Raw genomic sequence first — 16,938 nt, 5'->3', positions numbered from 1 at the left:
AGTTAATCTTTATACGAACTTACTTGTACCAAAACAATGCCCTAATGTGATCCAACGGCTAATCTGCTATTTTGGTTTTTTTTTCTCGCAATCTGTATCCATTTGAGTTGTTTCTTGATCTAGATAAATATTTTTATTTAATTAATTTTGTTTCAAAATTTAAAATAATCAATTTAGCTTATAACCCTTAATGATGAAAAATTACAAAATTGTCCTCACAGTGTACCTTTTATGCATTTAGTCCCTAAACCCGAAACTTGCAATTTCACCATTTTTTAACCATAAATCATGCTAGTTGATTTTTACCTAATATTATAATAGCTTTACTTACAGCAGAATTTAACCTGAAACAAAACTTGAGCTAATAAAAGTAAATAATTAACACGAAAGAGAAAAAAGTTCAAAACGAGTAAAAGAATAGGAGAACCATGTAAACGGTTGCGTTTCAGCGCGAAAGAAAACGACAACGTTTGACTCCGTCTTTCAACGATTTACGCATAATAAAGTTTGCTCACTGCAGCAAAACCGATCGCCAACATGCAACCAGAAGTCTAACCTGAAGAAAGAAGAGAGTTTATGAGAATTCCCCAAATGGATGCTTTTCAGTGGCACAAGATTGCTGCTGTTTCTGGTTTTTAACTTATTTATCTCATCTTTTTCAATTCCTTTTTCATATATACTTATTTATGGGTTGTTGTTTTTTTTTAAATAACAGGAATAGCAGCCCTTGGATTGGGCACTTATGGCTTCCACATCTTTAAACCTGAAAATCCCGTTTACAAGGAGGTCGGTTTTTTAATACCCTTTCATTTTTTTCACCCAAATTTTCACTTTTCAACGTTTTTTTTGTTCAATTATTTTGTTGTTCTTTTTTTTTTCTTTTTATAATTGGATGATGAACTTAGGTATGGCAAATCGCTTCTACTTACCACTTGTTTCACACAGCTGCTCTTCTTTCTGCTCCTATTACCAAACGCCCCCACATTGTTAGTTCCCTTTTGCCCTTTTATTTTTATAATTTCATTATTGATTTTCTGGGCATGGTTTGCTTAATATTCTTGGGAAAAATACTTTGTTGTTTTATTGATTGGTTTTATGGTTTTAGTTTTAAGAGACTAATCATACAATCCCCTGAATTTTATTGCTTCGTGTCGAGTTATCAATGGGCTAACTGCTCTCTTTTATTGTGCTTCAGTTTGGAGGCCTTTTGACTGCTGGCATTCTTTCTTTCTCTGGGTCGTAAGTTCCCTTTCCCTTTTATCTTCTTTTTTGAATTTGTTACTTGTTAGAAGTTTGCAATTGATGAATGCTAATCTGAGGGAAAAAAAAGATTTGGTGAAAGGGATTTGAATGATATTCATCGAGATTTCATACTTTGGGTTACTTGCCTTGATGAAAATGATTCATTTAATTGTTTTAAACTTGTGTTTTTTTGTTGTTGCATGTGTTTGGTCATAGATCACTGTCTTGTTTTTAAGTGCATTTCTTAGGTTAATGTTTCTTGAGAAGTTCATATATTTGGCCATTCTACCTGATGGATGCGGATGCATTTAACGGTTTAAAATTTGCATTTCTTAAGGTTTTTCTTTTATATTTTTATTGAGCTTCGTGTTTAGTTCAGAATTAGCGAAGGCTTTGAATGTAATGTAGTTGGATGATATGTAAAATTGAGGAGACTCTAATAGCAATTTGACTTTTAGCAACAATATGTTATTTATTGCAAATTTTATGGTTTTACAAATATTTAAATGTTGGCAGCATAAAAAGACTCAACAAGTTATTGTAAAACTCAACAAGAATGTGTATAAAATCGCTGCAAATACATTTTGCATAACTAATATTTGCTGCGCTTTATAACTTTTTTATAAAAATTATTTGTTGCTTGTTGAGAAGTCTTCGAAGTGTCTTCTGTGCGGCTGACCTGGACCCCAACAATTGAAGGTATTGTCCCCGTGTTGGAGTTTTTTCCTCGGCCTCCACGGAGAGCTGTGTACGGTTCACAGAGGGGGGCATCTCGGTCGGTAGAGATAGGTACTTGCAAGACTTGGGATAAGTGTAAGTGTTGGGCATATGAATAATAATGGAGGTACTCAGGCGTGCTGTAGTTTGAACCACTAATCTTAGCTTAAAGTTGACATGTTCGTAAACATGGTACCACTTGAGCTACGACCTCTATTATTATTCACGTCCAATACTAACATTTATCTTGAGTCTTGCAAGTACGTATCTCTACCGACCGAGCCCCCCGGTGAATCATACACGGCTTAGCGCGGAGGCCAGGGACAAAACCTGACACGGGGACAATAATTTAAGTTGTTGGGGTCTAGGTCGACTACCCAGAGGACAACACTTAGAAAACTTCTCCCAGGGGAACCGATTCCTCCTCAACATTACTAAATGTCAATTCCTTAGCATGTTTGTATTGCTATTGAAACCATGGAGATTTTTTTCATAGGGTCTATGGGATACCGTGCATTACTAATGCTGTGAATAAAAGTGCATCTCTGTATTGACCATATCTCCTGTCATTCAACACTATGGATTCTTTGATTGAACAGAAACATAACCTAGCTTTGAACAGTTAGGTGTATGAATATGAATAAATGCAGTCAGTTGTTTAGCAGGGAATGGATGTGTGAATGCATTTACCATGCTAATGTTAAATTCATTCATGCAGAATTGATATGGTAAAAATATAATTAAATCATTCTGTAGGTGTTACACGGCAGCATATCTGGAGGACAGAAAATATTCGGCCCTTGCTCCATTTGGTGGCCTTGCTTTTGTTGCCGGTTGGGCAAGTCTGTTATTCTAAGGTTTGGATTTTCCTTAGAAGAACTTATGCTATCACTTGAAACAAGTTAGAGAACATCTTGTCCTCTTTGTTATGCCATATATGTAACAAACCTTTGTATAGTTGTTGTCTCATAAGATACCCTAATACATTTTTAATTGCAAACAAGACATAATTATGTATTTTTTTCTGTTATGGGTATTAACATTGTAATATGTCTTGTTTGATTGTGAAAATCAATTCAATAACTATTTACCCCCAAGCTTTTCCTGGGAAACGATGAATTTTACTAATACAAGAGTTTCCCTTTCTCTGTACACTTCTAGTATTATTTCCAATTAATATGTTTTATTTATTTAATTTTGATAATTTTTTTAAAAACAATTTAAACTTTCAGTTTATTAAAATATATTTTTCTTATATAATTACATTACAATTTTGTTTTAGTTTTATTTTATTAAATGTTTCATAGGCATTAAAAGAAATTATAAAATTTTAGAATGTAATTCTATAAAATTAATATCGATTTTTAAAAATGAAAATTAAAACTAAATTTATGAAATAAACTTTAAAAATATTGTATCATGTCATGAAACAATAATAATTGTGTTATTAAGTTTTTTCTTTCGTTCGTTAAAGAGGAAAGTGACATTTCACAAAGTGATCCCTTAATTTTATATATTGGTGCTTTCCTATGAAAATTTTTGAAATACTATTGGTTAGAATATTATTGTTAAAAAAGTTATTTATGTTACTCTTATTAAATAAAAGATAATTTTTTATAAGAAAATAGAGTTAATTTCACTAGACATCCTCAAATTACGACCCTCATTTTAAATTGGTCTCTAAACTTCAAAATGTTCAGATACTCCCAAACTATCGATATTATATTTATCATGTCCTTCAATTAATGAAACTGTTAATTTAACTATTAAATGACAAGAAAAATTTTATGTGACATAATTTAAAATAAAAATTTAAAAAAAAGTAAAATATTGTTGCATAACTTTTAAAATTAAAAATTAAAAATAAAGTAAAAAAGAGAAAAAAAAGAGAGAGAACAATAGTTTCAATAAAAACTTTGAAAAATCTCAAAATCAAGAATTCTACAAGATCCATTTTTAAAATGTTTATTTTTCTTTAAATTTTTCATTTTAAAATACATCTTAATAATTAAATAAACAATTTTAATAACAAAAGACCTTATTGATCATTAATAGTTTGAGGATATAATTGAAATGTTAAAATTTAAACATCATTTTAGAATGAGAGCTTTTTTAAATAATTTTTAGGCTTCATACACAAATTAACCCCTAAAACATCTCGATTTTCTAAGTTTGGTACTTAAAACTTTGCACAATGGTTTAGAACTAGAGTCTGTTTTCCTTTACACGGTTCACCCCAAGCATTAACCTTGTTAAAAAAAAAACACCAATCACATCCTCCATTCAATCAAAAGCTGTCACATGGAATATCCTAATTAAAAACACTTTAAATTATTAAAAAATTAAAATTTTAAAATTATATTAACTGATTTTAAATATATATATATATATATATATATATTCAGTAAAATACTTATTAATAAATAATTTTGATATAAATAAAGCAACCGAGGAATTAAATATAAAAATAAAAATATATGGACCAAATCCGTCCTTATAAATATACCTTTTGAAACGGTTGTATAATAATGTCTGGATTAGATGCAGAGAATAGATTGGTTGCGAATCGACCTTTCATGGATTCCACAAAGTACAACCTTCTTAATAATTAAAAATATTAAATCCAACCGAAAAGAAGGTTGAAAAGATATTTGCTTGAACGTTTTGAAGGAAATTTCACTGCTGCCCTTCTCGGCAAACTAGGACAGCATCAGTATTTCTTTAATTTTTTTCCATTTTTTATCAAGATGTGAAATGTGGCAACTTTTGATTGGTTGAAGAAAGTGATTGCTTCTTTTAACATAGTTAATGCTTTGGATTAACAAATAACAGAAACAAACTTTAAATCCTGAGTCGTAATGCAAAATTTTTTAATTACCTATCAGAGAAAACCAAGAATTTTAGAGGCAATTCGTGCATTAAGCATAATTTTTTAATTACCTAACATGACATCCACACCCATCTCAGTCCACAATTAATTAATTTTTTTTTAATTTAAAAACATTTTTATATTTTTATATTTTTAAATATTGAAAAAATTAATTAATTATTAACCCATCGACGATACCATTACGTCAACAAAGTTAATAGACATTAATTGTTTCATCTATTTTAAAATGATTTGACAAACATTATAAATTTAAGAATTAAATGGAGGATTAAAATATTGTTTTTTTTGTAAAGTTAGAAGCCCAAATAAATTTATTCCATTTTATTATTAATGAATATTTAATAATAATATTTTTCAATAATGTTTATTATTAATAAATATTTGAATTAATCCATAATGTATAATTTTCTTTCATTTTAATCAAATCCATTACCGAATACATTTGAAAAACAACTTGTATATGGACTTAAAATTATGAAGATGTGTAATCTGCAATTTTTTCTCATTATATATATTTATATTAGATTAAAGACCGATGAATGATATTTCATTATTAAAGAGAGAATAATTCGTAATACAAAATGTTAGAATAATTAGATAAAATTATATATTATGTCTATTTTTTTTATGGACAACATGTTTTCAAGTGTTAGGAGATAATTTTATAAAAATAAATATCTTCTTGTGTAATCCAAAAGTAATTGTTAAGAGGAAAATAAAGTAAAATTCTTACATTTAACTAACGCAGCAAATGAGAATGTTTATATTTCCTAAAAAGGACAAGTTGGCAAAATAGAAATGACATGAATTGGTTTGCCTCTGAATCAGGGAATAAACTCGTATTTGCAAGATTTATAACCTGCAACCAAATACAACAATAAATAAGTTGAGTAATTTTGTTGTAAAACCAATTTTTTTATGTTTACTTCTCTATAATATTTTCAATTTTAATCATTTCTAACTAAAATAAATTCTATTTCAATAAATGAAATTACATTCTAAATATTAGAGATTAATATATTAAATATTTGATTTGTTTCCTTTTTCTTGCTTTAGTATATCCAAGATGCAAGTTGCTTCTTACGCATTACATTAAAAGGAAGGAGCACATGATGACCAAAGACCAACCACATGACTTTCCCACTTTCTACTTTCTAAGCACATGGGATTCGCTCATTTTTTTTAAAAACTGTGAATGGATAACGCTTACTTGGATCTAGTTCTGTAATCATGGCAGCTCCTTTGAAGTTGCAAGATCCTCCTTTGTGCTTGAACCTTTGGAAGTAATCATTGAAGGCATAGGAAACATGGTTTGTCATAGTGTTTGGAAAATAACAAGCCTGGTTTACCTGAATCTTACTGCAATCTGCACCACCTTCCCCACATGCCCAATCCAGGGCTACCTTCAACTCTTCATCTGGGGTTTGTTCATCTGCTATGCACCATTGCTCGTATTCCCCAACTGATATTAACACTCATATGAAAACACCATTTTACAACATACATAAGAAACCATGGCAAGGAGGTTTTTAAGAATGTACCTGATTTTTGAGGAATAATAATTGACATAAATAGCAGCACAAGCGTGATCTTTACCAACGAGGGTGACATTGAGGAGGAAGAGAGAGTGGAAGTGGGGAAATGATCTTATAGTATCTATCCACTGATAAAACTCATAAATCAATATCCCTTTTACAATGTAGAAAGCATTACATACGCTAGGACCATGTGGATGGGTACGTGTACCGTTGGCTATCCTTTTTGCTTTTTCTGCTATTAGTTCTTGTAACTGCAAAAGTTGTACTTTTATTTTACTAAATTTTAATCTCTTTATTTTTAAATTTTAAAATTTTAATCCTCGCCAAACAAAACATATTATATGTGTAATATTATATTAGCTCATTATTTTCACATATTACTCGCTAAAAATTTCACTTACTGAATTATTAATTATCATTTGAGTTAAAAGACTAAAATTTCACAATTGAAAAGAATATAAAACTTACAATAATTAAATAAAAAAATAGACTAAATCTATAATTATACACATAACAAATGACTAATAATTGAATTTAACCCGAATAATATCAATTCGAAAAATGAGAGTACATGAACTAATAACAATTTTTTTAATTTCAAAATCCAGTCACCCACTCATCCCTGCCATGTGCCTTAGAAGAATATATTCCCTGTATGTGTATCAGATTAAAAATAAGCAAATCTATGATCCATTTAAAGGAACTTGGAGCAACAAGACTACCCACAGGTGCTTGGCAATCCTATGAAACCACAAATCGAATTAAAAGCAAGCAATTTATTACTTACAAGCACGTCAAAATTAATTTACACTGGCTGTACTAATAAAATAAAGGAATAATATACAACGAAAACTCATGGTTACAGGAAGCACTCAAAAGACTAGGAACCCAATCTTTCAGCAGAGATGACAATAATGCATTCCCAACTTCCAACCATCAATCGGATCACCCTTTCAAGCCTATTTGAAAAACTAAAAATAAAAACAGTAAGATTTCAAAATGCCTACATTCAACTCAAATAAATGAATAGTTCTAACCTCGAACCATGTACTTTTAGTGACGATTTTCCAACACAAAGAGCTTGAAACATGGAAAAATCTACATAAAATGATAGAAAAAAATTATTTTATTTTTTGGCTGAGACCATATAGAGGGGAAAAAGAATGGATGTCACTTAATTACAGTTAAATATAAATAGGTATACTACAGGAAAAGGACCAGTCTCCCTCGTACTTGGCAAGAAAATGGATGACAAACAACAGGTCCGAAGGATTCGAATTCTTCCATGGTTTTTCATTCAACACAGTCAAAAGCAAAATCATGGATGCAACCTCAGCATACCTGAAGACAAAGAACACACCATAATCATCAGAAACCTGTTTTGGGTGATATCAAATGGTTTGGCTGCATGATACCATTCTTCGGCTGAAAAAAGAATTCATGATATCTTCTTTGGTCATGGAGGAAGAATATCTGAAGCAGACATGAAATATTTAATAACTACACATTCAATTTAAAGGAGAAAGAAGGATTGCCAAGTTACCATAATTTGGATGTCCACCAGTATGAGGCAAGGACTAGTCACTTGTCAGACAACCGAGAGTCGCAAGGGGTCAACCTGAAGAAAGTTAGTTCAACCAACACCCCCTATATCAACCAGACTCGAAAAAACTTGCAACAGCTGAATAAAGTTGCTCTTCCTCAAAAGGCTTCGACACATAGCCATCCATCCCACATTTCATGCACTCTTCGTTTGTAGTCTGGATGACATCAGCTGTCATTGCCAATATTGGAATGTGCCAGTAAGACACATTTCCATACATATCAATTGATGCTTCTCCAGAACCAATTTTTTCATTGACCTGAGTCTCCACGCTGCGGATTTGCCTAGTTGCTTCAAACCTGCATAAATATTTGGAGTATCAGGATGGTGATGTACTCTTAAGAGTAGGATCTTGAGGATGTTTTGAACAATAGGTAAAAAGTAACAAATAAATATAATAATAACGTTCAGTTTACCCATTTACCTAAATTGACCAAGAATCTATCAAACAAATCAGCATTCTTTTTACTCCATATCTAAACCCAAATAACTGGTTCTTGATAAACTTATACCTAATATTGCCTCGTCAGTCATTTAGGTTATAACATTTTGATTAGCAATGGATTAATTACTTCCCTAACTAGACAACCATTACACAATAGGCACCGTTGCTTGCCATAGAGGCCTCTTTTCTCATATTTTCAGGTTTTTGCTGAAATGAAGCACACACAAACTCGGAAGAACAAATAAAGGCCAGTTAGATTGATTACCCGTCCATTTCCGGCATCTGAAGATCCATGAAGCAGGCATCAAAATTATGGGGTGGTCTAAGCTTGTCCAGCGCATCCTGGCCTTTTTCCACACAGGAAACAATTGCTCCATATTTCTTTAAAGCACCTTCTGCCACTCTTCTGTTAACCTTGTTATCATCAACCACTAAAATTCGTTTTTCTCTTAGTAGGGTCCCGAGTGTAGTTTTCTTTCTATGTACCTGGTCCTTTCTACCATTTCCTAGGAGTTCCTGGAAACAGGCAACGATGACGCTCAACCGAAGAGGCTTCATCAGTACATTATCTACAAAACCAGCAGTCTTAAGCTTGGATCGTTCAAGAGGAGTCATGGCGGTAGCCAAAAGAAAAATCTTAGGGAAGTTCGTTGAAACATTTAGCCTGCCATTCTGCCTATGTTCTTTGAGCAAGGAACTGAACTGAAGAACTGTTTCCTGGTTCCAAGCATCTTTGTCTATAAGAATCATGGCCAAATGAGCAAAGTCACTGCAGAAGATACAAATAAAAAATGGATCAGCTAAACCTAGGTAAGTTAAGTGTTTGATAGTAAGCTTTCTAGTAATCAAAAACTAATTGTCTAACAATTTCTAGCTTTTTGTAAGGCAGCATGCTCATTACTATTAGTATCTTTACAAATATTGACACAGGTTTGAAAAAGATATATCATTACTAATATGTATAGTATCTTGATAGCAACAGGTGACTCTCATAAACTTCAGCTTAAAAAGCCTTCCAAAACTGCAAAGAATAACCCTGATTAATGTGCACATCTTGGCTCTCTAGATCCGTATCAAGCTAGCAGCTGTTTAAGTTGGGTACAATACCTAGAGTAATCATGGTGATGCATGTTACACAAAGTATGGTAGAGAAATATATTGTGTGAGAATTAATATTGAAATCTATGTAAATAAAAGTTCCCTAGTTCATAAAGATGGTTCTTTTTATGTATAATATTAAGAGCCTTCAATCTTCTGCCTATAAGCAACACCAAAACTATTCTAGCTACCTTGTGCCACAAGCGTTTGACAGATAGGTGCATGTTGACTCCATACTCGATATTACATCCAGAGATATCCCCAATCTCCGTAGATGATATCCAGTGACCTCAGCTCGTATGCTTCTATTATCAACAACCAGTGCTCTCAAACCTTGAAACTCTGAAACCACTGGATCATATTGCTTCCACCTTGAATCCAAAGAACTCACTTCACCTTTTGCAAAAGATCCAGTAAATGAGAAAGTACTGCCAATGCCAGGTTCACTGACAAACCCTATCTCCCCATGCATGAGTTCCACCAGATGTTTGCTGATGCTCAATCCTATTCCAGTCCCACCATAATGTCGTGAAGTTGAACTGTCAGCTTGCACAAAAGGAGTGAAAATCCGATCTTGATCACCCAAATGAATTCCCACACCTGTATCCTCAACTGTCACCAGTAATTTAATCTTTTCAGGGTCCTCCACTGCATCTTTGCTATTTAATGTTTTAAAATTCTCCCAGCTTCTCCATCTGTCTACCACCGGAAAGCCACTTAACGTGTTGTATGTCTTGCTTGACATATCTTGAACCAAGTTCAAGCCTTGTTGTAACACTTTGTCTCCCACATCACATGCACCTTTCACTTCATCTACCAGATGCACTGAGACAAAAATATGTCCCTTATCCTGCGTGAACTGCAATTTCAAGAAGAGATAAGGGAATAAATTCAAACTTAAATGATCTGAAACATTAACAATCGTACATATTCATCTGGTTATTTCTAGTGCAGTTAAACATGAGACAATCATAGAATTGTGCATACCATCCCGTGCATTTGAGTTCAAAACACTTGGATTCATTTACTGTAAGGCTGCATGCATGGTTTAAAAATTTTCTAATTGTAAATTTTTATGAACAGAGAGTTTGGTCTTCTCTCGTCCACAGAATAGTCAACTTTAGGGCATGCGTTGTCCCTGAAAGTATTCACCCTACAATTATCAACTTGATAGTAAGCGGAGCAAGGTCAGAGCTGGAGTGAACTTAAGAGGACTGAGAATGTGAATAGAAAGATGAGATGATAGCCACTCAAATCTCCCCAAGAAAAATGCATCCAGTTCAGAAGTAATATATTGTTTTCCGAGTCTTTTAGCAATTTAAGTTTAGACTATATGATGCTACAGAAAGTGAAGAAACATGGAAATTCAACCATAACAAACCTTAATTGAATTTCCAACAAGATTGATAATTATTTGCCGAAACCGCCCAGGATCACCAACAACAACTTCGGGAACCCGATCAGAAACATAAACAGCCAACTTCTCATGTCCAAAGACAAAACAAATAAGATTATGTAAGGACTAAATTTGTTTTCAATAATAACAATAATAGAAAAGGAATTACTTTCTTTTTACCTCAATTCCTTTATCATTAGATTTGTCCGAGGAGAGTGAGAGAACATTATCAAGAAGACAACGTAGATCGAAGGGCACATCCTCAAGTTCAAGCCTGCCTGATTCTATCTTAGCCTGATCAAGGACCTCATTTATCAGCGAGATAAGATCTTTCCCACTAGCATGAGCAGTCTCAGCATAGTCCCTTTGGACCGCATCAAGATCCGTGTCCATCAGCATCTTCAGCATACCTGTTAATACAAGTACATTCTGTTAACTAATTGTGACAAAATAGAGAAATGATATTTATACAAATGAAAGCTTTCTAATCACCTAGAACACCATTCATTGGAGTCCGGATCTCATGGGAAACAGTAGCTAGAAACTACAATAAAAAAAACCATTACATTAGTAAACACTGCAATTAATTGATTATAGCCATTCTTCTAAGGGAAACTTTTCCATAGAACTTGTTTGCTAATGGTAGCAAATGTACCTGAGATTTTGCTATATCCGCAGCTTCAGCACGAGCTTTGAGCTCCATCATCTCACGGTAGTCATTCTCAACTTTTGCAATCCGACTTATAGCTGCATGGAAGATATGACCAACAAGTAAAGTGATAACAAGGAATCCTAGTGATGCATTGATTGCCGTCCAAGGTAATGGAGGTTTTTGCTTGAACCTATACGAGAGAAACATCGTGGTTTTAAGGAAATCTACCATCCCACATCTTTTTGCCATTATTATCATTTTAATTTTTGAGAAAACTAACCTGCAGTGCATCTCATGCTTCCTTAATGGATCCCCAAAATCGAGGCTGCTTACATGCAGTAGGCCAGTATCAGTTACATCAGTACCGTACATGCTTATGCGAGCAGACGAATTGGTTGTATCGTAAACATTGACAACAATTGTTTGCTTGCTGGCAAGTTGGTGCAGAAGCTTCTCCACCAGGGAGGGGACATCATATGATGCACCAAGGTACCTGTAATTGGTATTAACTATTGGGAATATTTCTTACAAATGTAAAAAAATGCTCATTGACAACAACAATAACACTTGTCAAACTAATGGTACAAAAAATCAAGAACAATTTAAGAATGATTACCCCACTGTTGCTTCAATACGTAACTCTGGAGTAGCATCTGGAGGCAAATCCTTGTTATAAACAGCAAATGTGAGCACAACACCAACGTGATTGGATTTTAACAGCTTAAAAGGTGATGTCAATACTCCCTTTCCAGTTGCCCTTGCCCGCAAAATGTTCTCACGGTCTTCCTGTTAACAATGGAAGGAGCAAATTACCATAACATTGTTGGCTAAGTGAAGGCTAAACAGAATGCTTTAAGTAGACATGCTTTTGAGGTGTATTCTTTTTATGTAAAAGTCATCACAGAATTTGTATTCAACATCATAAACATCATACCCCTATCAATTTCCTCCTTTCGTTATTCATCAAAGGGTGATATATATATATATAGCACACCTAAGCTAAAACGAAACATACCTTTCCAGACATCATGTCAATAGAGACAATATGAGAAACGGTTTCTTGTGAAAATATCACGGGTGCATATTCATCTTTAACGGATGCAGGATCCAAATTTTCAGTTAGGCAATCTTGGACTAAAGTCTGGTCCTCAGTTTCCATTTTCTTTATCGTCCATCCATGCTGTTTCTCAAATTGCTCCCTCTCTGAGTGAAGAACTTTCAATGCATAAGCAACCCCACTGGTAAGTGGCCTCTCAAAAGCTGTTCTCTCGGTATACTCACCAAATGTTTTCTGCAAAATATGAATCAGTAGTTCAGGTTGACATATTAGCTGAACTAGCAAATGATTACGGTTTCAATAGTGATTAACCACGTCAATCAGTTAAATAAAGTGATGTGAGCAACACAGCATAAAAGAAACTTGCTATCATTATTCGTTAGCATCATCGTAACTGCACGAGTAATTGTTTTAAAAAGGTGGGGAAAATGCATTTGATACTCAGATACAAAAACATTGAATATGACCTGATCAACAGCAGATGGATGCTTCCCGTGGTGAAAAGTTGATACAAGAAGAGCCAGAGCATGAACATGATTCATGCTAACATTAAATTGATCTTGCAACATCCGTGCTCTTTCATCGCACATGTTGGCAAGAGTCTCTTCTCTCCTCAAATTGATCTTCTGGTTTAAATGCCAAAATAACCAGATGGATGTAAGGATCCCCATTAGTACAGATATTATTAGGAGTTTCTTTCTCCACTTCCCTGCACCCTTGGGAGGGCCCTGAGCTTGCTGCTGATGCTTCTGTTGCAGTAGCAGCTGTAGTTTCTGAGGTACAGGCTGCAACAGAGCTGGCTCACTCTCTCTGCTCCTCCACAGCTTCAAACGGACTCCTGGAATCTGGCAGCTCAGCACCAGTCCAACAAGAAGCAACCAACATCCTTTCACCATACAAAAAGACAAGTTCTCACAATGGTCTTTTGACTGGACTCCTGGTGCAGTTCTTCGCGAGGTGTTCTGCTTATGCCAAGGCCAAAGCCAACAGCAAAAGACAATTCTTTTAATAGAATTACTTATAGATGTTTGAAAATTGCTATAATTCTAGCACTTTCATGCAAGCAATTTCAGTTAGACTATGTATACTCATAGTAGTGCCATAAAATGCTAAACTTTAATTTTCTTTTGGATGAATGTCTTTTAACTTCATGGTTACATGCACAAGCTGAACTTACGATGTACGGTATAATCCTAACATTTCAGTTCAAAACAGAGACCATAAATGTAATTATATCACTAGTAAAGAATACCAGGATTTATTAACCAAAAACTATCAAAATTCATTAGATTCTCTTACTAACAGAATTGTCTTTAACATTTTATGTTAACGGCATACATAACATAAGCAGAATAACCTCATTAGCTTCTTTTAGAAATCTTTGGCAGCCAAAATTATTATGGGCTAATCCATGCTCCACAGGCGTAGAAAAACAACTTTTTTCACGTGCAAAAACTTAGCAAGCGTGGAGAGTCAGTCTGTTTCCATTTTTTTCCTAGGAATGGAAAGGAAAACAATAATTTTGCAAAAAGTATTACTCATCAGTTGAAAGTATTCATTGTACAGCATTTTCTACTTGGCTCAAGAAAGTTAAAAAATTAAATATTCACTACAAGATTTTCCTAGCAAATGGTTGTTACCTTTCTGCTGGTGTGATGCTCCCATGGTAATGATGAAACAGCATTCGGTACAACATAAGAATCGTGCTCTGGAAATGACAATTCATGTGCACTGGGAGTATTCTCAACCCAAACTGGGCATTGATCCTTAAGTTCTGAACTTTTTGCAACCCACATCTGCTTTTCAAAGTCTGGCTTCTTTGAACACAGAACATTAAGAGCACAGGTAATATCATCACTTGATGGCTTTTCAGGACCTGAATGTCTGGAACATTCAAGGAATGCTACCTGTAATACACAAAGTGATAAGAAAATGATAGAACTTTCATGTAAAAATTCTAAAACATATGTATCTTCACAACCATGCTTTTAGTGAGAAAGACGTTCATGCAGAATAAACAACTCTTCTAATGGGCATCCCATCATTCGAGAAAATATGATACCGAAAGTTCAATCCATGCAGGAACAAAAGCATCATAAGTTCATAACCATCTATTAGATTTGATATCCGTAATGAAATAAGCTTCATTTGGCTGTCAATGGCAGGACAAATCTTCATGCAGACTCAATTATAAGCATTGCCTATGGAGAAAAGATAAATAGCGTGTTTTCTCCAATGCTTGCAGCCACTATTACATAAAAGGACAGGTTTCAAAATTCAGATTAATGTAATTGTAAATGAAATGGAAAAAAAGTGCACAATGCAAAGCTTACTCCATTCAATATGTTTCAGGTTGAGGATGACTGCACTCGTTTTCAGAACCATTAATGCAATTACACAAGGAACCAAAGGAAAGGATAACAAGACAAGAAAATAGGTTATCATATCATATATCATAATACCATATTCAGATTCATGCTTGCAATTATTTCTAGTGCAACTACAATTGAAATTGGGAAAAACCAATCAACAATATTTTCAATCTGCATCATCTTCTGCAAACAGAAATTCCAATAGAATAAGACCAAATTTGTCTTTATCTTGTTTATGTTGGCCAAATCAGCCTTAATGGTTCATAAACCAAAACAAGAATCTTATAAAAGAAACAGTTTTGTCAATATATACTAATTCCAGCTACAAACCAAACAACTTAAGCCAAAAAAGGTGCAAATTTACCTGATCTGATTCGTAGAAGAAAGAAGCTAAAGCATGAAGCTGGTTCTTGCTAACATTGAAATGTTGGAGCAAGATTCTTGCGTTGTCTTCACAAGAAGGGGGAATTTTCTCATTCCCCTCCGAGGGTACGCCATTGAAACTCGTCAAGAACCAAATAAATCCAACAGAAAAGAAGCCTAAAAGCCAGAGGAAGATAAGGTATCTGTTCCATTTCTTGAAAGAATTGGATCGATGCATAATCTCCTTAGCCTTTTTTAGCCTGGAATTTGCTGGCAATCTACAAGTAGAAGCGGGAAGTTTGCCGTTCATAGACATCTTGACTAAAGCACCTCTATGTATTTCCCCGAGGAGCCCTGAGAGCTTCACAAAATTCCCAGTTCCAGAAGAACAACTCATGAAAGTAAAACCTCCAAGGTGACCTCCAAAGATCACAAATTCCACTGCAGATTCAAACTTTCCCAAAACAAGACCCTGAATAATTCTTCACCTAACCAAGTACCATAGCTCACCACCTCACTTCTTGACAAAAAACAAGCTCCATCTATCTACCATACCAAGAAAGCAAAGTGGTCCAAACTCCAAAACTCTTCGCTTTCTCTCTTTACCATCCACTTTATAGTTCAAGCACTTAAAATATTTTCCTTTTCTTTTCATTCTCCCATCAAAAACCTTGCCTTGCTTTAGAAATAACACCCAAGACAGGATCAGCAACCACGCCAAAACAACAACCAGAACTCAACCCAGTGCTTGTTTTGGGCAACCCGTGAGGGAATCATTAAATGAAGTAAAAAACAGCCTTTTTTTTTTATTCTTTCTATATCAAGCTTACTCAACCTACTCTCAAAGGCTTTAGATCAAAAGAAGGAATCAAGACTGCAATTTTTATTTATTTAAAAAAAAAATCTAATCTTGAAACCAAAATTTTGGACTTTAATCCAGTTGGTTTGTGCGGTAAGCCAACTGGAATCAATCATCAGACTTTGGATAAAGAGAGAGAAGATTTTAACTTGTTTCTTTTTTTTTTTTTCCTTTTTTAACACTCAGTCACTGGCCCCCCTTTCTCCCTATACTCAGTTTGGAGTCCAGCATTTGAAACTGAGGTTTTGGGGTACATGATTATCTCATCATCTAGTGGGGAAGGTTTTTAGGCTCAAAAGCAAACTCACTCCTACATCAGAAAACCACCCTTCCAACAACATAATTAATTAATTAAAAAAAGTATTCTTCTTCCCACCCCCATATTTATTACCCATTTCTTTATTACTTCATATCACATCAAGGTTTTCAACTTTTTTCACCATTTTTATTTTCACTTTTCTGTACTATTTATTATTTTTTGTGTGCGTATTAGAGTCTCTCTTTTGCTTTTTGGTGAGTTGAAAGAGACTGCACCATGTCAGCGTTTAAAGATGATAGGGTATTTTGTTTGCTTTGCTGTTGTTGTGCAGCTCGGCTCAGCTCAGATGTACGGATTCAGATACAGTATCAAAGGGAGTCAGAAAGTCAGACACTTGAAGGCTAAATATGGCTTTTCTCATTTCCCCATAGAAGCCACGCCATATAG

At 34.1% G+C, this 16,938-nt stretch overlaps 3 protein-coding genes across 9 annotated transcripts; 1 reads left to right on the top strand and 2 right to left on the bottom strand.

Annotated features, from left to right (window-relative positions):
* The first annotated feature begins 480 nt into the window (after positions 1 to 480).
* On the top strand, positions 481 to 3,056 carry LOC108482216 (uncharacterized). Its single transcript, XM_017785332.2, has 5 exons — positions 481 to 631; positions 716 to 786; positions 906 to 986; positions 1,196 to 1,239; positions 2,716 to 3,056. The coding sequence occupies exons 1-5, from the start codon at positions 577 to 579 to the stop codon at positions 2,813 to 2,815; spliced, it is 351 nt and encodes a 116-aa protein (XP_017640821.1). The 5' UTR covers positions 481 to 576; the 3' UTR covers positions 2,816 to 3,056.
* Positions 3,057 to 5,528: 2,472 nt separating this feature from the next.
* On the bottom strand, positions 5,529 to 6,598 carry LOC108484518 (glucan endo-1,3-beta-glucosidase 4). 2 transcript variants are annotated; one of them, XM_017788344.2, is made up of 4 exons: positions 6,391 to 6,598; positions 6,199 to 6,311; positions 6,060 to 6,124; positions 5,529 to 5,708 (listed from the first exon to the last, which is right to left on the bottom strand). In XM_017788344.2, the coding sequence occupies exons 1-4, from the start codon at positions 6,458 to 6,460 to the stop codon at positions 5,702 to 5,704; spliced, it is 255 nt and encodes an 84-aa protein (XP_017643833.1). In that variant the 5' UTR covers positions 6,461 to 6,598; the 3' UTR covers positions 5,529 to 5,701. The 2 variants fall into 2 exon arrangements, with proteins under 2 accessions (XP_017643833.1, XP_017643825.1); XM_017788336.2 differs by having other exon boundaries at positions 6,060 to 6,311; positions 6,391 to 6,583.
* Positions 6,599 to 6,889: 291 nt separating this feature from the next.
* LOC108452292 (histidine kinase 2-like) lies at positions 6,890 to 16,687 on the bottom strand. Of its 6 annotated transcripts, none has more exons than XM_017750121.2 (16): positions 15,375 to 16,687; positions 14,279 to 14,545; positions 13,106 to 13,600; positions 12,597 to 12,872; positions 12,198 to 12,367; positions 11,862 to 12,074; positions 11,585 to 11,771; positions 11,422 to 11,473; positions 11,110 to 11,339; positions 10,915 to 11,013; positions 9,725 to 10,392; positions 8,701 to 9,204; positions 7,931 to 8,289; positions 7,570 to 7,728; positions 7,425 to 7,485; positions 6,890 to 7,358 (listed from the first exon to the last, which is right to left on the bottom strand). In XM_017750121.2, the coding sequence occupies exons 1-13, from the start codon at positions 15,768 to 15,770 to the stop codon at positions 8,040 to 8,042; spliced, it is 3,807 nt and encodes a 1,268-aa protein (XP_017605610.1). In that variant the 5' UTR covers positions 15,771 to 16,687; the 3' UTR covers positions 6,890 to 7,358; positions 7,425 to 7,485; positions 7,570 to 7,728; positions 7,931 to 8,039. The 6 variants fall into 6 exon arrangements, with proteins under 6 accessions (XP_017605610.1, XP_052886889.1, XP_017605588.1 ...); XM_053030929.1 differs by having other exon boundaries at positions 6,890 to 7,346; XM_017750099.2 differs by having other exon boundaries at positions 7,621 to 7,728.
* Positions 16,688 to 16,938: the final 251 nt, after the last annotated feature.

Source organism: Gossypium arboreum, chromosome 7 (assembly GCF_025698485.1).
Source record: "Gossypium arboreum isolate Shixiya-1 chromosome 7, ASM2569848v2, whole genome shotgun sequence".
In the NCBI taxonomy this organism is placed as follows: Eukaryota; Viridiplantae; Streptophyta; class Magnoliopsida; order Malvales; family Malvaceae; genus Gossypium; species Gossypium arboreum.
The sequence above is the reverse complement of the archived record's forward strand: the minus strand, read 5'-3'. Positions and strand labels throughout refer to the sequence as shown.